This window comes from Microtus oregoni, unplaced genomic scaffold (genome assembly GCF_018167655.1).
Source record: "Microtus oregoni isolate MIOR12 unplaced genomic scaffold, Mior012 000015F_ref0000493, whole genome shotgun sequence".
Classification (NCBI taxonomy): domain Eukaryota; kingdom Metazoa; phylum Chordata; class Mammalia; order Rodentia; family Cricetidae; genus Microtus; species Microtus oregoni.
In genome coordinates this window covers 28,031,107-28,045,666 of record NW_024543074.1, presented here as the reverse complement: position 1 = coordinate 28,045,666, position 14,560 = coordinate 28,031,107, and the positions used below count along the sequence as shown (strand labels likewise).

The 14,560-nt window shown below is 48.8% G+C and overlaps 1 protein-coding gene across 1 annotated transcript; it reads left to right on the top strand.

Annotated features, from left to right (window-relative positions):
• The first annotated feature begins 5,029 nt into the window (after nucleotides 1-5,029).
• Nucleotides 5,030-12,206, top strand: Tm4sf5 (transmembrane 4 L six family member 5). The gene is made up of 5 exons (XM_041665772.1): nucleotides 5,030-5,226; nucleotides 10,721-10,801; nucleotides 11,291-11,427; nucleotides 11,646-11,826; nucleotides 11,904-12,206. The coding sequence occupies exons 1-5, from the start codon at nucleotides 5,056-5,058 to the stop codon at nucleotides 11,913-11,915; spliced, it is 582 nt and encodes a 193-aa protein (XP_041521706.1). The 5' UTR covers nucleotides 5,030-5,055; the 3' UTR covers nucleotides 11,916-12,206.
• Nucleotides 12,207-14,560: the final 2,354 nt, after the last annotated feature.

Genomic DNA, 14,560 nt, shown 5'->3' with positions numbered 1-14,560 from the left:
CCCGCTTTGCAGCAACGCGGTTTGCCACCGGCAGGATTCTGCAGGAAGGAAATGAAGAACACTTTCTTCAAGACTTGCTTTTTAAATGTTCTTTAAAGGAAACAAACTTCACATGGGAAATGTGTTCTATGTAAAGCATTTTATTTGTTTAAAAAAAAAGAATTCGGGGCTGGAGATGACTCCATGGGGAAGAACACTGGCAGCTCTCCCACAGGACCAGGGTTCAGTTCCCAGCACTCACAGGGCAGCTCACAACTGTTACTTTCATTCCAGGGGATCTGACACCCTCATACAGACACGCAGGCAAAACACCAATGTACACAAATAAAAAAAAATTCAAGGCTGTACTTAGCTACATAGTAAATTAGTGGTCACTTTCTCCCCATGTGAGACCATGTCTCAAAAATAAACAAAACCAAACAAAGAAAAAAAAACAGCCTGGACTGAAGAGATGGCTCAGTGGGTAACAGTCTTGCTGTGTAAGTGTCAGGACCTGAGTTCAAATCCCAGAACTTACAGAAAAGCCAGATGTGGCTTGTGCCCTGTGACCGCAGCGCTCCTGTTGCAAGTGGGAAGTGAAGACAGGAGTCTTCAGAAGTCCGTGGGACGAGCCGGCCTGGTATATGCAGTGAAGAAACCCTGCCTCCTCAAGCAAGGCCAGCAATCAGGGCTGTCACCAGAGGCTGTCATTCGACCCCCACAAGTGTGCAGTGGCAACCTTGCATTCTTACACACACAGAGAGAAGAATTTTTTAGTGGAACAAAAACCCCTAGTGTTAATGACATATAAATATAAGTGTTTATTTCTCTCACACATATAAGGCTTGGCTAGAGGGTGACATATAGATTGGCATTCAACCAGAGATTTTTCCTTTAATCTTACACATTTTTTTTTTTTTGATCAGTAGCTGGCCCAGAATGTTCCTCTGCTGACAATGATAGAGAAACATGGAGCCATAGAGTATTCCATTTTTTAAAAAAAGTTTAAGATTTATTTTTGTTTAATGTGTATTGGTACTGAGATCTTGTTGGTTCTGCCCACATTCCATTTTGCCCATGGAGTAAAGGTGTATTCTCTTCTAGCAGGGGGGACTACAAACTGGCGGATGAAAGGGCATCGGTACAGGGAGGGCTGAAGATTTAGAGTAGTTCCCTTCTTTCCGAACTCACAAGGCTCAGCATCTGTATAGAGCCCTCCGAGGAGGCTGCAGAGGGGACAGGCAGTCCAGGCATGGTGAGCATCTGTATAGAGCCCTCCGAGGAGGCTGCAGAGGGGACAGGCAGTCCAGGCATGGTGAGCATCTGTATAGAGCCCTCCGAGGAGGCTGCAGAGGGGACAGGCAGTCCAGGCACGGTGAGCATCTGTATAGAGCCCTCCGAGGAGGCTGCAGAGGGGACAGGCAGTCTGAGGTTTTTCAGAGACAGAGCGACACACTAAAGAGTGATCCACAGCGTTTAAAAACAACTGTTGCTTCAGCTTTAAAATGTGCTCCAGAAGCACAAGAGAATGAAAAACTTTAAAGAAAAGGGAAATATATTTTTTTAAAAAACTTAATGGCCGGGCAGTGGTGGCGCACGCCTTTAATCCCAGCACTTGGGAGGCAGAGGCAGGCGGATCTCTGTGAGTTCGAGACCAGCCTGGTCTACAAGAGCTAGTTCCAGGACAGGCTCCAAAACCACAGAGAAACCCTGTCTCGAAAAACCAAAAAAAAAAAAAAAAAAAAAAAAAAAAAAAAAAAACTTAAGTTGATATAACAAGCAATGGTTTTGTGTGTGTGTGGTTTTTTTGTTTTGTTTTGTTTTGTTTGCTTTTCAAGACAGGGTTTCTCTGTGTAACCACCCTGCTTGTCCTGTGCTTTTTGACCAGGATGGCCTTGAACTCACAAAGATCTGCCTGCCTCTGCCTCCCAAGTGCTGGGATTAAAGGCATGTGCCATCACCGCCCGGCAAGTAATAGTTTTAATGATGGTATTTTCATACATTCGTGTCTTTATACTTCATTCAAACTGATCCACTTCCCCCCTCATCTCTTTCTCTTTGGAAATTTTGTTTTGTTTTGCGTTTACTTTGAGACAAGATCTCACTACATAACCCTAACTGTGTGGGAGCTCACCACATAGCTCAGGCTGGCCAAGAACTCACCATGTAGCTCAGATTGCCCTCAAGCTTGTAGGATCCCGGTCTCTCTCTCCTGGGTGCTGAAATCAGCAAGCGTTGTTACTTCTGGCCTTCCGCACTGGCACTCCTGTGAAAGCATTAAACGAGCCATCAGAAGCGATGGCAAATATCAGCGGCCGTGCAATTATTTATGAGTCAGAGGCAAACAGTTCGAACAGATGGGGAAAGTTCAAAGTGCTTTGCTTTTCCAGGCATCCTCTCCTTCAAGACAGAGTCTTCACTGCTGTTCTCTGCCCAGTCCCTCTGGCCCACAGAGAGCAGGGATTCTGCCGTTTATTTTTGACTGGCACCTCTTTCTCCCCATTCCCCACGTGTCTGTAGTGATTTGGGCAGGAGACTCAACAGAGGCCCCCGACTAGACACCTCCTTCCCTGGGGTGCTGTCGGCAGGTGCTCTGTGAGAACCCTAGGGTGCTGTCGGCAGGTGCTCTGTGAGGACCCAGGGTGTTTGCTGTAACCCTCATTTCTCTCTGACACAGAGCACTTGCTACCAAGTGCTACCAAGCTTCAAGGGTACGATCCGGGTCTTCGCCCGGAAACTGTGAATCCATACACTCTCCACCACTAGGTCCTAAGGAAGTACAGGCTTAAGGAATTTACGCAGCCAAAACGATTTCAGGGGCTGGGGAGATGACTCAATAGTTAAGAGCACCGATTGCTCTTCTAGAGAACCCGGGTTCAATTCCCAGCACTCACATGGCTGCTAAGAGCCTTATGATATTCCAGTTCCAGGGGCTCTGACACTTTCTTCTGACACTGCCTGAACATCGGATGCAGACATACATGCAGGCAAAACACTCATACATCAAATAAAAATAATTTTTAAAAAATGATTCCTTCACTGGGAATAGTGTGCCTGCCTATAATCCCAACCCTCATGATGCTGAGGCAGGAGGATAGTGAGTTTGAGGCCAGTCTGATCCCCATAGTGCAACCTTGTCTCAAAAAGCCAAAATAAGATAAAAATAGATTTCTTATATTAGAGCTGGCAGAAACATAACTCAAACCAGTTCACACCATTGAAGCATTCCAGGGATGACCAGACTTCTGACGAGGCCGTGTGTCCAGGGACAACCAGACTTCTGACGAGGCTGTGTGTCCAGGGACGACCAGACTTCTGACGAGGCTGTGTGTCCAGGGACGACCAGACTTCTGACGAGGCTGTGTGTCCAGGGACGACCAGACTTCTGACGAGGCCGTGTGTCCAGGGACGACCAGACTTCTGACGAGGCCGTGTGTCCAGGGACGACCAGACTTCTGACGAGGCCGTGTGTCCAGGGACGACCAGACTTCTGACGAGGCCGTGTGTCCAGGGACGACCAGACTTCTGACGAGGCCGTGTGTCCAGGGACGACCAGACTTCTGACGAGGCCGTGTGTCCAGGTTTCAACAGTGTCATCACGGCTTCTCTCTATATCCCTTGTTATCCCCTCCGGATTGCAGTTTCCAACAGGCTGGCCTTCTCTCATGGTGGCAGGTTGCCAGGATCTTGAGCATCTTCAGCACCTCAGCGAAACCAGAACTTCTTTGTTCTCAGTGCGTGAGTGAAACCAAATGAGAATGGGAGCGGAGCATCCAGGTGCACACCTTTAATCCCAGCACTCGGGAGGCAGAGGCAGGAGGATATCTGTGAGTTTGAAACCAGCCTGGTCTACAAAGCAAATTCCAGGACACCTGGGAAATACACTGTGAGACCCTGTCTCAAAAACACAAGAAAAAAAATGAAAAAAAAAAAAAGAAAGAGCTTCAGAGATGGCAAAGTGTTAAAGAGCACTGGTCACTTCCAGAGGACCCAGGTTGGATCCCCAGCACCCACAGCACCCACAGGGCAGCTCACAACCACCTGTAACTTCAGTCTTGGAGGCTCTAATGCTCTCTTCTGGCTTTTTCAGACATCAGGCACACAAGTGGTTCACAAATGTAGGCAAAATACTCATATACATAAAACTAAAATTAAAGGGGAAGCAAATGAAACTCCTTTGGCTCCTCACTGAATCACTGAAGCCAGAGATGGAATGCTTGAGCCCACTCTGAGAAGCAAAATTTGAGAGCTGAGTGGCAGTGGCCCCACACCTTTAATCCCAGCACTCGGGAGGAGGAGGCAGGCAGATCTCCATGTGTTTGAGGTCAGCCTGGTCTACAGAGTGAGTTCCAGGATAGCCAGGGCTACACAGTGAAACTGTGTTTAAAAAAAAGACAAAACAATTTTTTGAGAAGAAATAAACAGACTAGAAGTCATTATCATCCCTCTTGTTCTTTTAAACAAAGCCTCGCAATATAACCTAGGTAAGTCTCAACCGCACATGCACGTTCTTCCTGGGTAACTGAGTCACAGGCGGACGCCACGGCCTGGCTCCACTGTAGGCTTTTCAGTTTCTTTACAGAAAAGTCTCTCCCTGTGGGGCAGAAATGAAGCCACCATACCTCTGTCCTATGCTTCCTTGGTGACAGACCCTCTACCTGGTCCCACGGAACCCTTACAACCACCTCTCAAGGCAGTGGCTTTGCTCAACCATTTGTTTTTTTACAAATGAAACAACTGGGACCTCCAGAGGTGGAGGGCTCAGCTCAGGCTTCACATAGCTGAGGAAGTGCTGTGGAAAGGTGTGTACAGACCAAGGAAGAAGGACGCTGACCCCAGTCAACTTCCTTTGTGTGACAAGCTCCCACGTCCCCTAGCACCACATCCTCCTCCTCGGCTCACCCAGCTGCAGCCCCTCCACCTCCTCCAGGCCTCTCTTCTCTTATCACTGTGGTTCTACCAGGCTCCGCCACTCCTCTCCCCCGACCTTTGTCCCAAGCTCCAGGCTATTTTGCTCTGGACCCTGGCACTTCCCGCTCACTATCACTCGTGTCTGCCTTTCCTGAAGCCACTGCCATGTGTACAGGAAAATGTGCTCGCTGCCTGGGGCTCTCCCTCATCCCTCTCTCCCTGATCTGCATCATAGCCAATGCCCTCCTGCTGGTACCTAATGGAGAGACCACCTGGACCGACAACCTCAGCTTGCAAGTCTGGCTCATGGGTGGCTTCATTGGAGGAGGCCTGATGGTGAGAATGCTGGATCTTTGGCCAGGGACCTGGGTCGCCTGACCTGGGACAGTGGATGGGACAGAGAGGAAAGGAGGGGAAAGGACCAGTTTGCTCTGGAGGGTGTAGCAAGGGCTTGGTGGGGACGGGGGAACCTGTCCATCAGCTCACACACCCTAATCGTTCTGTAGAAGGTCTTGGAGGAGCTCTAGGGTCCTGAGCTGAGTGTCTGAGGTGAGCGAGATGAAGAAGTCTCTACTAGGTGGGAGGTGGGAGCAAGTTCTAGGCGTTGTTCTCCTTCCCCTCTGGGAGCACAGGCTGAGAAAACCTCATGATGAAGGTGGAAGCCAAGGGAACAGCTGGTTGTGTGGGTGGTTATCGGGGCAGTGTCATAACTAGTGAGAGTGGGTGCAATGGACAACCTCAGTCCACGCTGATGGCTCAGATCAGTCCCTCCACCTGCCAGCTCCCTGCTGCTCTCCCTTTCCTCCGTGGCCGCTCCTCCTGGGCCCACCTTCCAGGACCCCCAGTCTGTGCTAAGGATAACAATCCTGGGCCTAGGTCAGCATTTCAGAGTAGATGCCCTAGTCTCCTGCAGACTAAGATCTATTCACGGTGAAAGAAGAGCCAGGCATGGTAGTGCACGCCTTTAGTCCCAGCACTCCAGAGTGGCAGAAGCAAGTGGATCTCTGAATTTGAAGCTAGTCTGCTCTACTGAGCAAGTTTCAGAACATCCAGGGTTACACAGAAAAGTATTGTCTTGAAAAAATGAGAACCAAAAAAAGGGGGGGCAAGGGAATGAGAGAGACAAATATTCTAGATTTTTCCCCTATCTTCCAATTCCCCTCATTTAAAGAATTTTCTTTTTCATTTTTTTTTACTTTTTGTTTGTTTGTTTATTTATTTAGAAGCAACATCCTGATTGTACTTCAGGCTAGCCTAGAACTCACTACATAACCCAGGCCACTCTAGAACTTGAAATCTTCCTCCCTCAGCCGCTCAAGTCCAGGTGTGTGCCACGATGCCTGACCACTGGGTGAACTTTCGGATGGTTAACCCAGTGTATCACCTTCCTGGGTTAAAGACAAACATCTCCCTAGCACAGCTTCCCATCTTTAGCACAGCTGGCTGTTAAAATTCTCTTTGCACTTTGGTCCCCTCTGCTGGCCACATCTTTATTAGCCGAATGGAGCTATCTCTCTGATAGCAGCCCTCTCCCCTTGCCCTCTGGTATCACTCAGCTCTACCCCCTGCTTCTGGTGGTTGGATTCTATTCAAATGCTCTCTCAGCTCTCTTGCTCCTCTTAGGCCCACACTCTCACCCAGAGTCACATCAAGGATGTCTCCAGCCTAAAGCACCCGATTCACCTACCCAATCGAGCTTGCCTGCTTTCATAGATCTGTTCAGGTTGAGCTCCCAACATCCTCTCATGAAGGACCTTATTATGCTCTTCTAATGGCTGTGTTGTGTTGACGGGGCAAAAGGTGCCAAGGAAGCAAGAATAGAAGCCCCATGAGAGCAAGGTCTGCCTCCCTTTTGAGGTGTCCGATTTATACATGCTGGATAAATGAAGCAAATAAATGGCAAGATGATGTGGGGCATGGCAGCCATTCCTGTAAGGCCAGTACTCTAGCAACCAAGGCAGAGAAGTAGAGAGTTTGTGGCAGGCAGGCAGACACGCACGCACGCACGCACGCACACACACACACACACACACAAAATCAGGGACCATCGCAAAGAGCTCTTAGGGCAAGTGAGGCACTTGTTTTGTCTTCTTGTTTCTATTTGATATTATAGATCGACCCTACCAAACCCTGCTCTGTCTCTGAGCCAATCTTCCAACTTGGGGACGAATTTTGTAGAGTTTCCAAGGAAGCTTTTATGAGATGATGTCACAACTGACAGCCAGATGACATTTTAAAAAGAAAAAGAGAAAAGAAGGGCATTACATACATACATACATACATACATACAAACAGGGGCCCTACATTTAAGGCTCAACCAGGCAGCCAGCAGTGCTGAAGTTGGATGGGATGAGTTCTGAGGCGGGCAGAGGTCAGACCACATACACCTTTGAAAGGCGCAGTGAGTGATTTGAACCTGTTGTAAGTACCACTGGAAACTCTGAAGCTTTTCTCTTGTTCTGAGACAGAGTCTTGGTGGAGTTATAAACATAGGCCACCGTACCTAAGTCTCCACCTTTTTGTTATTTTATTTTAAAACCTCTAGGATCCAGGTGATGGTGACATACACCTTTAATCCCAGCACTGGGGAGGAGGAGGCAGATGGGTCTCTGAATTAGTGGCCATCCTGGTCTACAGAGCAAGTTCCAGGACAGCCTTACCTTAAGACAAAAACAACAGTAACAACAAAAACCATGTTGAATATGGGGGTATATCTTTAAATCTAGCACTCAGGAGAAGGAGGCAGGGACAGATGTATCTCTGTGAACTTAAGACCAGCCTGGTCTACATGGTGACTTCTAGATCAATCAGGGCCACACATCTATCATCTCAGGGAAACTTAAATGTTTTGGTTTTATTTGAGATAGAGTCTTACTCTATAAAGTAAGGCTATCCTAGAACTCACTATGTAGCCCAGGCTGGCCTTAAACACTAACGCTATAGCCATCTACCTGTCTCCCAAGTACTGAGATTATGGGTGCAAGCCACCATGCTTAATACACAGCTTAACACACACACACACACACACACACACACACACACACTCACAGTCTCTCTCAGAGCCCAGCCCAGGGCCAGCCTGGTGTACAGAGTGAGTTCCAGGCTACACAGAGAAACCTGATCTCAACAAATGATAAAAAGAAAAGATTTTTGCTAACCATAGTGGCACACACCTTTAATCCCACTCAGCAGGCAGAGGCAGGAGGATCTCTGTGAGTTCCTCTGGAAGAACAGTCAGTGCTCTTAACCACTGAGCCATCTCTCCAGCCCCTATAAAGAGCCAGATGTGGTGGCTAAGACCTGTAATTCTAGCACTTTGGAGACTGAGGCAAAGAGAACTGTTGCAAGCTCAAGACAAGACACTCAACAAACAATTGAACAAAAATCAATAAATCAAAAAGGCAATGCTCCTTTAATCCCAGCACTCGGGAGGCAGAGGCAGGCGGATCTCTGTGAGTTCGAGACCAGCCTGGTCTACAAGAGCTAGTGCCAGGACAGGCTCCAAAGCCACAGAGAAACCCTGTCTCGAAAAACCAAAAAAAAAAAAAAAAAAAAAAAAAAAAGGCAATGCTATCCAGGCATGGGGCATGTACCTTTAAACCCAGCACTCAGGAGGCACAGGCAGAGGCTGCAGGATCTCTGTGAGTTCAAGGCCAGTGTGGTGGTCTAGATATCAAGTTCCAGACCAACTGCGGCTACACAGTGAGACTCTATCAAAACAAAAAACAAAAAACAAAAAAAAAAAACCTAGGTGTCTTCAAGTTGTTATGGCACAAGTGACATCACCCAACCGAAAGGCTAAGCAAGAAAGTGTTGATATTGTCCTTAGAACTGTCGTGAGACAGGAGACGGAAGAGAGAACTGATAAATCATTTGAACTAAGCAGGTCTTTCTTTGAGGTTGCTACTAACAACAGAACTAAAACTTTCAGTCACTTCCCTGAAGAAGAACAAAATACTGCCTCTGTAGCGCGCATGCCAGTCAAGACTTGTCTTCTCTTGATCAAGCCATCTCTGGAGGCCAGGCCTGGTGCCGTACGCCTGTACTCTTGGTACTCAGGAGGCCGAGACAGGAGGATCTGACATTCAGATCCTTCCTGAATAGTGTTAGATAGTGGAAACTTTGTTGGGGGGGAAAAGAGGATAAGAGGAGGGGAAAGAAGAGAGAAAGATAAAGGGGGTGTGTTGGGGGGTGAGCCAGGCATAGTGGTGTATACCTGCAATCTCAGCACTCTGGAGGAAGAGGGTCCTAAGTTAAATGCCAGGTAGACTAGAATAGACCGTGTCTCAAATTAAATTAATAAAATTTAAAAGAAAAATGGGATGGAGGTGGGCCCCGTGATAGTACAGTTAGTTTCCTGGCACGCACAAGGCCCTGGGTTCAAGCCTCAGTGTTAGACAAAACAGCAACAAAATAGCTGTAGAATTCCACTGATGCAAGGTAAGCCAAGCATGGGACTTGGTGGGACCGAGGTACAAAGGCGAAGGCTGTTGTGGTACATGAGGTTGGGGGCAGAGTAACGGAGTCTCAAAAGACTTGCTGTAGTCCAGGCTTTGTGAGACTTACTACGTAGCCCATGGTGGCCTGGGACTTGCTATGTAGCACAAGCTAGTCTCAGCCCTTGACCCCCATGAGTACTGGGATTTACAGGACGGACAGCACGTGCACGCATGACTCACACACCATGCACGCACACACGCACCAGCCTAGCGTATCTCTGAAGATACCTCAAAGGACTTGAGCAGATAAGGGCAACTAAATATTTTTAAGAGGGCAATTAAATAATGTTAGTCAAGTGTTAGCTTGTGGCATGGAGACTGGGGTGACACAGGGTAAGAGCGATTAAAATCTATTAGGAAAGGGAGAAGGGGCTGAGCGGAAAAAGATTAAGAAGCTATTGAGAAAAAGTACAGAAGACTTGGAGTCCGCCCTGGTATAGGAGGATTAAAATCTTGCAGCCCTGGTGAATTGGTGGATATTGTCCACTGCTGAAGACGAGAAAGACAAAAGGCAAATGAACTGGGGGGACCGTGTGGGATCGGTATGAGGCTTCCTGAAGTTGAGTTAACTCAGACATTCAAATGAGCATGTCCCTGGGGAGTTTGAGATGACTCTCTGGGTACCCGGAAGTGACTATTAGCACAGGGGGACAGCTGATTGGTTACCTGGAGGGTATGTGCTTCAGAATAAAGGAGACGAGGAGAAAGTAAAAGATTAGAAGTTGATTACTAGGAAATCCTGGAATCCACACCAGAGTCTCCGTGCAAACTCTAGCACACTCGGCCATGATTCCCGCTCACTGTACCCACTGAAGGTGCGCATCAGCACGGGGGCCTTCTCTCTGAGCCGGTCATGACATGAAATCTTCCCGTTGTCTCCGTCAGTCCTGAGAAGAGTCTGTTGAGACAGATCTTGCAGATCCACTTCACAAGTGACAAACGGGTATCCTGAGAAAACAATCAGTTCAGAGAGTGGGATGGAGGTCCTGCCTCCCATCCAGCAGGCACCCACCCTGCGACAATATGGATGTGGAGGATATAATATTGCCACCTCCTCACCCAAACGTTTGATGGCGATCTTTTGTCTAAGATAGGTGTAATATATTGGACCTAACCCTCCAGGAAGCTACAATCTGGAGAGAGATAAGACGGGCGTATGAATAATGATAAATTAAGGTTGAGTGCAACACTGACCCAGAGAGGTACAGATAAGGTTTTGCAGTTCAAAGAGCTGAAGGCATCGTGGGCAGCTTCGCGAGGACATGGACAAGGCAAGCACAGCCTTGGGAACCTGGGAGAACCTGCTGTCACCACCAACTCTCATCCCACAGGCGCTGTGTCCAGGAATCGCGGCCGTCCGCGCAGGGGGGAAGGGCTGCTGTGGTGCAGGTTGCTGTGGGAACCGCTGCAGGGTAAGAACCAAATTAGGACGTTTGGTTTCTGACTCCTTCCCCATCGAACCCCAGCACCATCATCGGCAGACAACCTCTATGAGGTCTCAGGTGCTACCTCACTCCCAGTCCTGGGTCTCAAATGAACCTGACCAGCGGGTCATAGAAGCCCCATGAACCTCTGCAGTAGAGGACTTTTAGGATTCGCCTAGCCTCAAACCCGCAGTGCAGCGGTGGTGGTGCATGCCTTTAATCCCAGCACTTGGGAAGCAGAGGCAGGCAGGATCTCTGTGAGTTCAAGGCCAGTCTGGTCTACAACTGGCCAAGTTCCAAGACTGATTCAAAAATATTCTAAATAAATAAATAAATAGATAAATAAATAAATAAAAAGGAAACGTAGCTTTAGGCAGCTGGACAGAAGTGCTGACATTTGCGAGAGGAACAGGGCACGAGTGGCCGTCCAAGGGAGGAGGCAGGCCTACTTAGTTTACCTTTCCACACTGGATCTAGATGTTTCGCTCCGTGTTCTCCTCTGCCTTTGGGATACTTGGTGGCCTCTACTGCCTCTCGGTGTCAGGAGCGGGGCTTCGAATCGGACCCAAATGCTTAATAGACAACGTGTGGGACTACCACTTCCTAGAAACCCAGTAAGTCCTGCTCCGTGTTTATATCATCCCCATTCTGTGCCTCTCCGCACCTGCCTTCCTACCTGGTCCAGAGATGATGGACCAGACCGAGCTTCTAGAAAGACCGGTCCTTCCGCGTGACCCATCGAATTTTGCAAATCTTAGTAGACCCTTGCCCTGGGTGGTGGTAGGGCCTGCTGTGTGATCAGACTCTCCTAAACGACCCTGTCCATCCACAGAGGCTCTTACTTGCGCAATGACACTCTATGGGATCTATGTGAGAAGCCGCCTAAGGTGGTACCCTGGAACGTGACACTCTTCTCTCTGCTGGTGGTCGCCTCAAGTCTGGAAGTAGTGCTGTGTGGAATACAGGTGGTGAACGCAACCTTGGGCATATTCTGTGGCGACTGCCGGAAGAAGGTGAGAGGGCAGGGCGTGGAGCGGAGCTGAGGGGATCCTGTTTGCTCTCGCTGCATCTTTACTCTTTTTTCTTGCAGGACACAGCTTAGTGAGTTCCGTGGGCTCCCGTGAATACCTCATTTCCAGAAGTCTTAGTGGACTACCCACCCTCCGCTTACCTGGAATAAAATACTTTTATTGCTCAATTTCCTCCTTTGTGGTATAAGCTGGCCTGAGCACCCTTTCCCAATTCTGCTTTAGCTTTGGAAGGAGTGCCTGCAGATGTAGCTAGACCAGTTTTTCTGTTTGTACCCGACTCCCGGCTTCTTATTTTCTTAACAAATAGTTACTGTTCTGGAAATAAAATACTGTGCTCTCAAGGTGCCAGTGATGAAAGATGAGCAATTTTTAATTTAATTTTCTTTACATTTATGTGTGTGTGTGCGCGCACGTGTATGTCAGAGGATAATGTAGGAGTTGGAGTTGGCTCTCACACCATGTGTGTCCTGGGGATCAAACTCAGGTCCTCTGACTTTGCACCAAGCACCTTTACCAACTGAGCCCCCACTTCACTCCTTCCCACTGTTGGGTAATAGCCTCAGGTCGTGAGGTCATGAGGAATTGAGTCAGGCATACTGGGCAAGTAGCTCTAAGCCATAAAGAACAGCTTAGTCCCAGCCTAACCCTTCCACTTCACTTGCAGAAACAAAATATTCTCAGGTGAAAACAACACACCCTGCTTGCAGTCAAACTACACACACGCTCACACATGCTCACACACGCAACACATGTGCACACACACGCATATGCACACACATGCATGTATACGCGCATGTCTATAGCTTCTGTCTGCTTCTCTTACAACCAGCCATTGGCAATTTCTCCCCCCACCCATCCCCAAGACAGGGTTTCTTGGTGTAGCCCAGGCTGGCCTCGAACTCACAGAAATGGCCTGCCTCTGCCTCCCTAGTGCTGGGATTAAAGGTATGTGCCACCATACATGGCCAAACATTTCTTTTTAAATAAGTGAAGGATTACTTCAGTTGCTGGCGAGTGTTAGGTCTCAACTGTACAGATAACTGAGAGGCCTTTTAACATATCAGAGTGGGTGCCAGCTTCGTCGGAGCAGTTTCTACCTCTACAGGGTGTGACTACCCACCCTAAACTTCTCCAGCCCAGGGGCTGGGCTCCCCTTCCCCAGCTCCCTTTCCCTATACAATCCAGCCATTTTGGTTACCTGCCCTTTTCCATCTACCCTTTGCCCTCCTGGCCTCTTGGTCTGGCTCTTCACCCTCTCTTCTCCCCTCCCCACTCTTCCTGAGGCCCAGCTCAGGGGCATGCTCATTCTGGACTCTCCCAGATGTCCCTGTCTCTGGCTATGCCCTCCCTTTTACCTACAGTAAGCCTCTCCTCTACTGTACCCAGGAGCAGTCATGCCCTTCCGTTTTCATTCAGTAAACATTTTTTTAAAGATTTATTTATTTATTATGTATACAGTATTGTCAGTATTCTGTTTTGCATGTGGGCACCAGATCTCCTTACGGATGGTTGTTAGCCACCATGTAGTTGCTGGGAATTGAACTCAGGACCTTTGGAAGAACAGTCAGTGCTCTTAACCACTGAGCCATCTCTCCAGCCCCCTCAGTAAACATTTTTAAAAACATGTTGGTAATGAGATAAACATTGATTGTCACAAGGAACATCCAATTCTGAATATGGACTCCCTCCTGGGAGAATGCAGACAGAGAGAACGGCATGGAAAGACAAAGTCTTTGATGACCCTCTCTGTCTAGAAAGGCCCCTATTTGGAATTTGCATGGTAAGGGCCAAGGTAGGAAGGGGCTTAGAAACTACGGGGAAAGATTCTTTAGTCTCAAAGTTCTAGAAAATTAAAGTGGAAAGCCATCTGCATTGTCGTCCGATTAGTTGCACTGGCTCTATGGACACCTCCTATCCACCTGGGGACTTCCACACCTGATGCACACTCCACCTGGACACCTCCTATCCACCTGGGGACTTCCACACCTGATGCACACTCCACCTGGACACCTCCTATCCACCTGGGGACTTCCACACCTGATGCACACTCCACCTGGACACCTCCTATCCACCTGGGGACTTCCACACCTGATGCACGCCCCTCCTGGACAACTCAAACCCGGGGACTTCCACACCTGATGCACGCCCCTCCTGGACAACTCAAACCCGGGGACTTCCACACCTGATGCACACCCCTCCTGGACAACTCAAACCTGGGGACTTCCACACCTGATGCACGCCCCTCCTGGTCAACTCAAACCTGATGCACACCCCTCCTGGACAACTCAAACCCGGGGACTTCCACACCTGATGCACACCCCTCCTGGACAACTCAAACCTGGGGACTTCCACACCTGATGCACGCCCCTCCTGGACAACTCAAACCTGGGGACTTCCACACCTGATGCACGCCCCTCCTGGTCAACTCAAACCAGATGCACGCCCCTCCTGGACAACTCAAACCCGGGGACTTCCACACCTGATGCACACCCCTCCTGGACAACTCAAACCTGGGGGACTTCCACTCCTGATGCACACCCCTCCTGGTCAACTCAAACCTGATGCACACCCCTCCTGGACAACTCAAACCCGGGGACTTCCACACCTGATGCACACCCCTTCTAGACAACTCAAACCTGGGGGACTTCCACTCCTGATGCACACCCCTCCTGGACAACTCAAACCTGGACTTCCTAACCAGGAGCTACCAATAAGG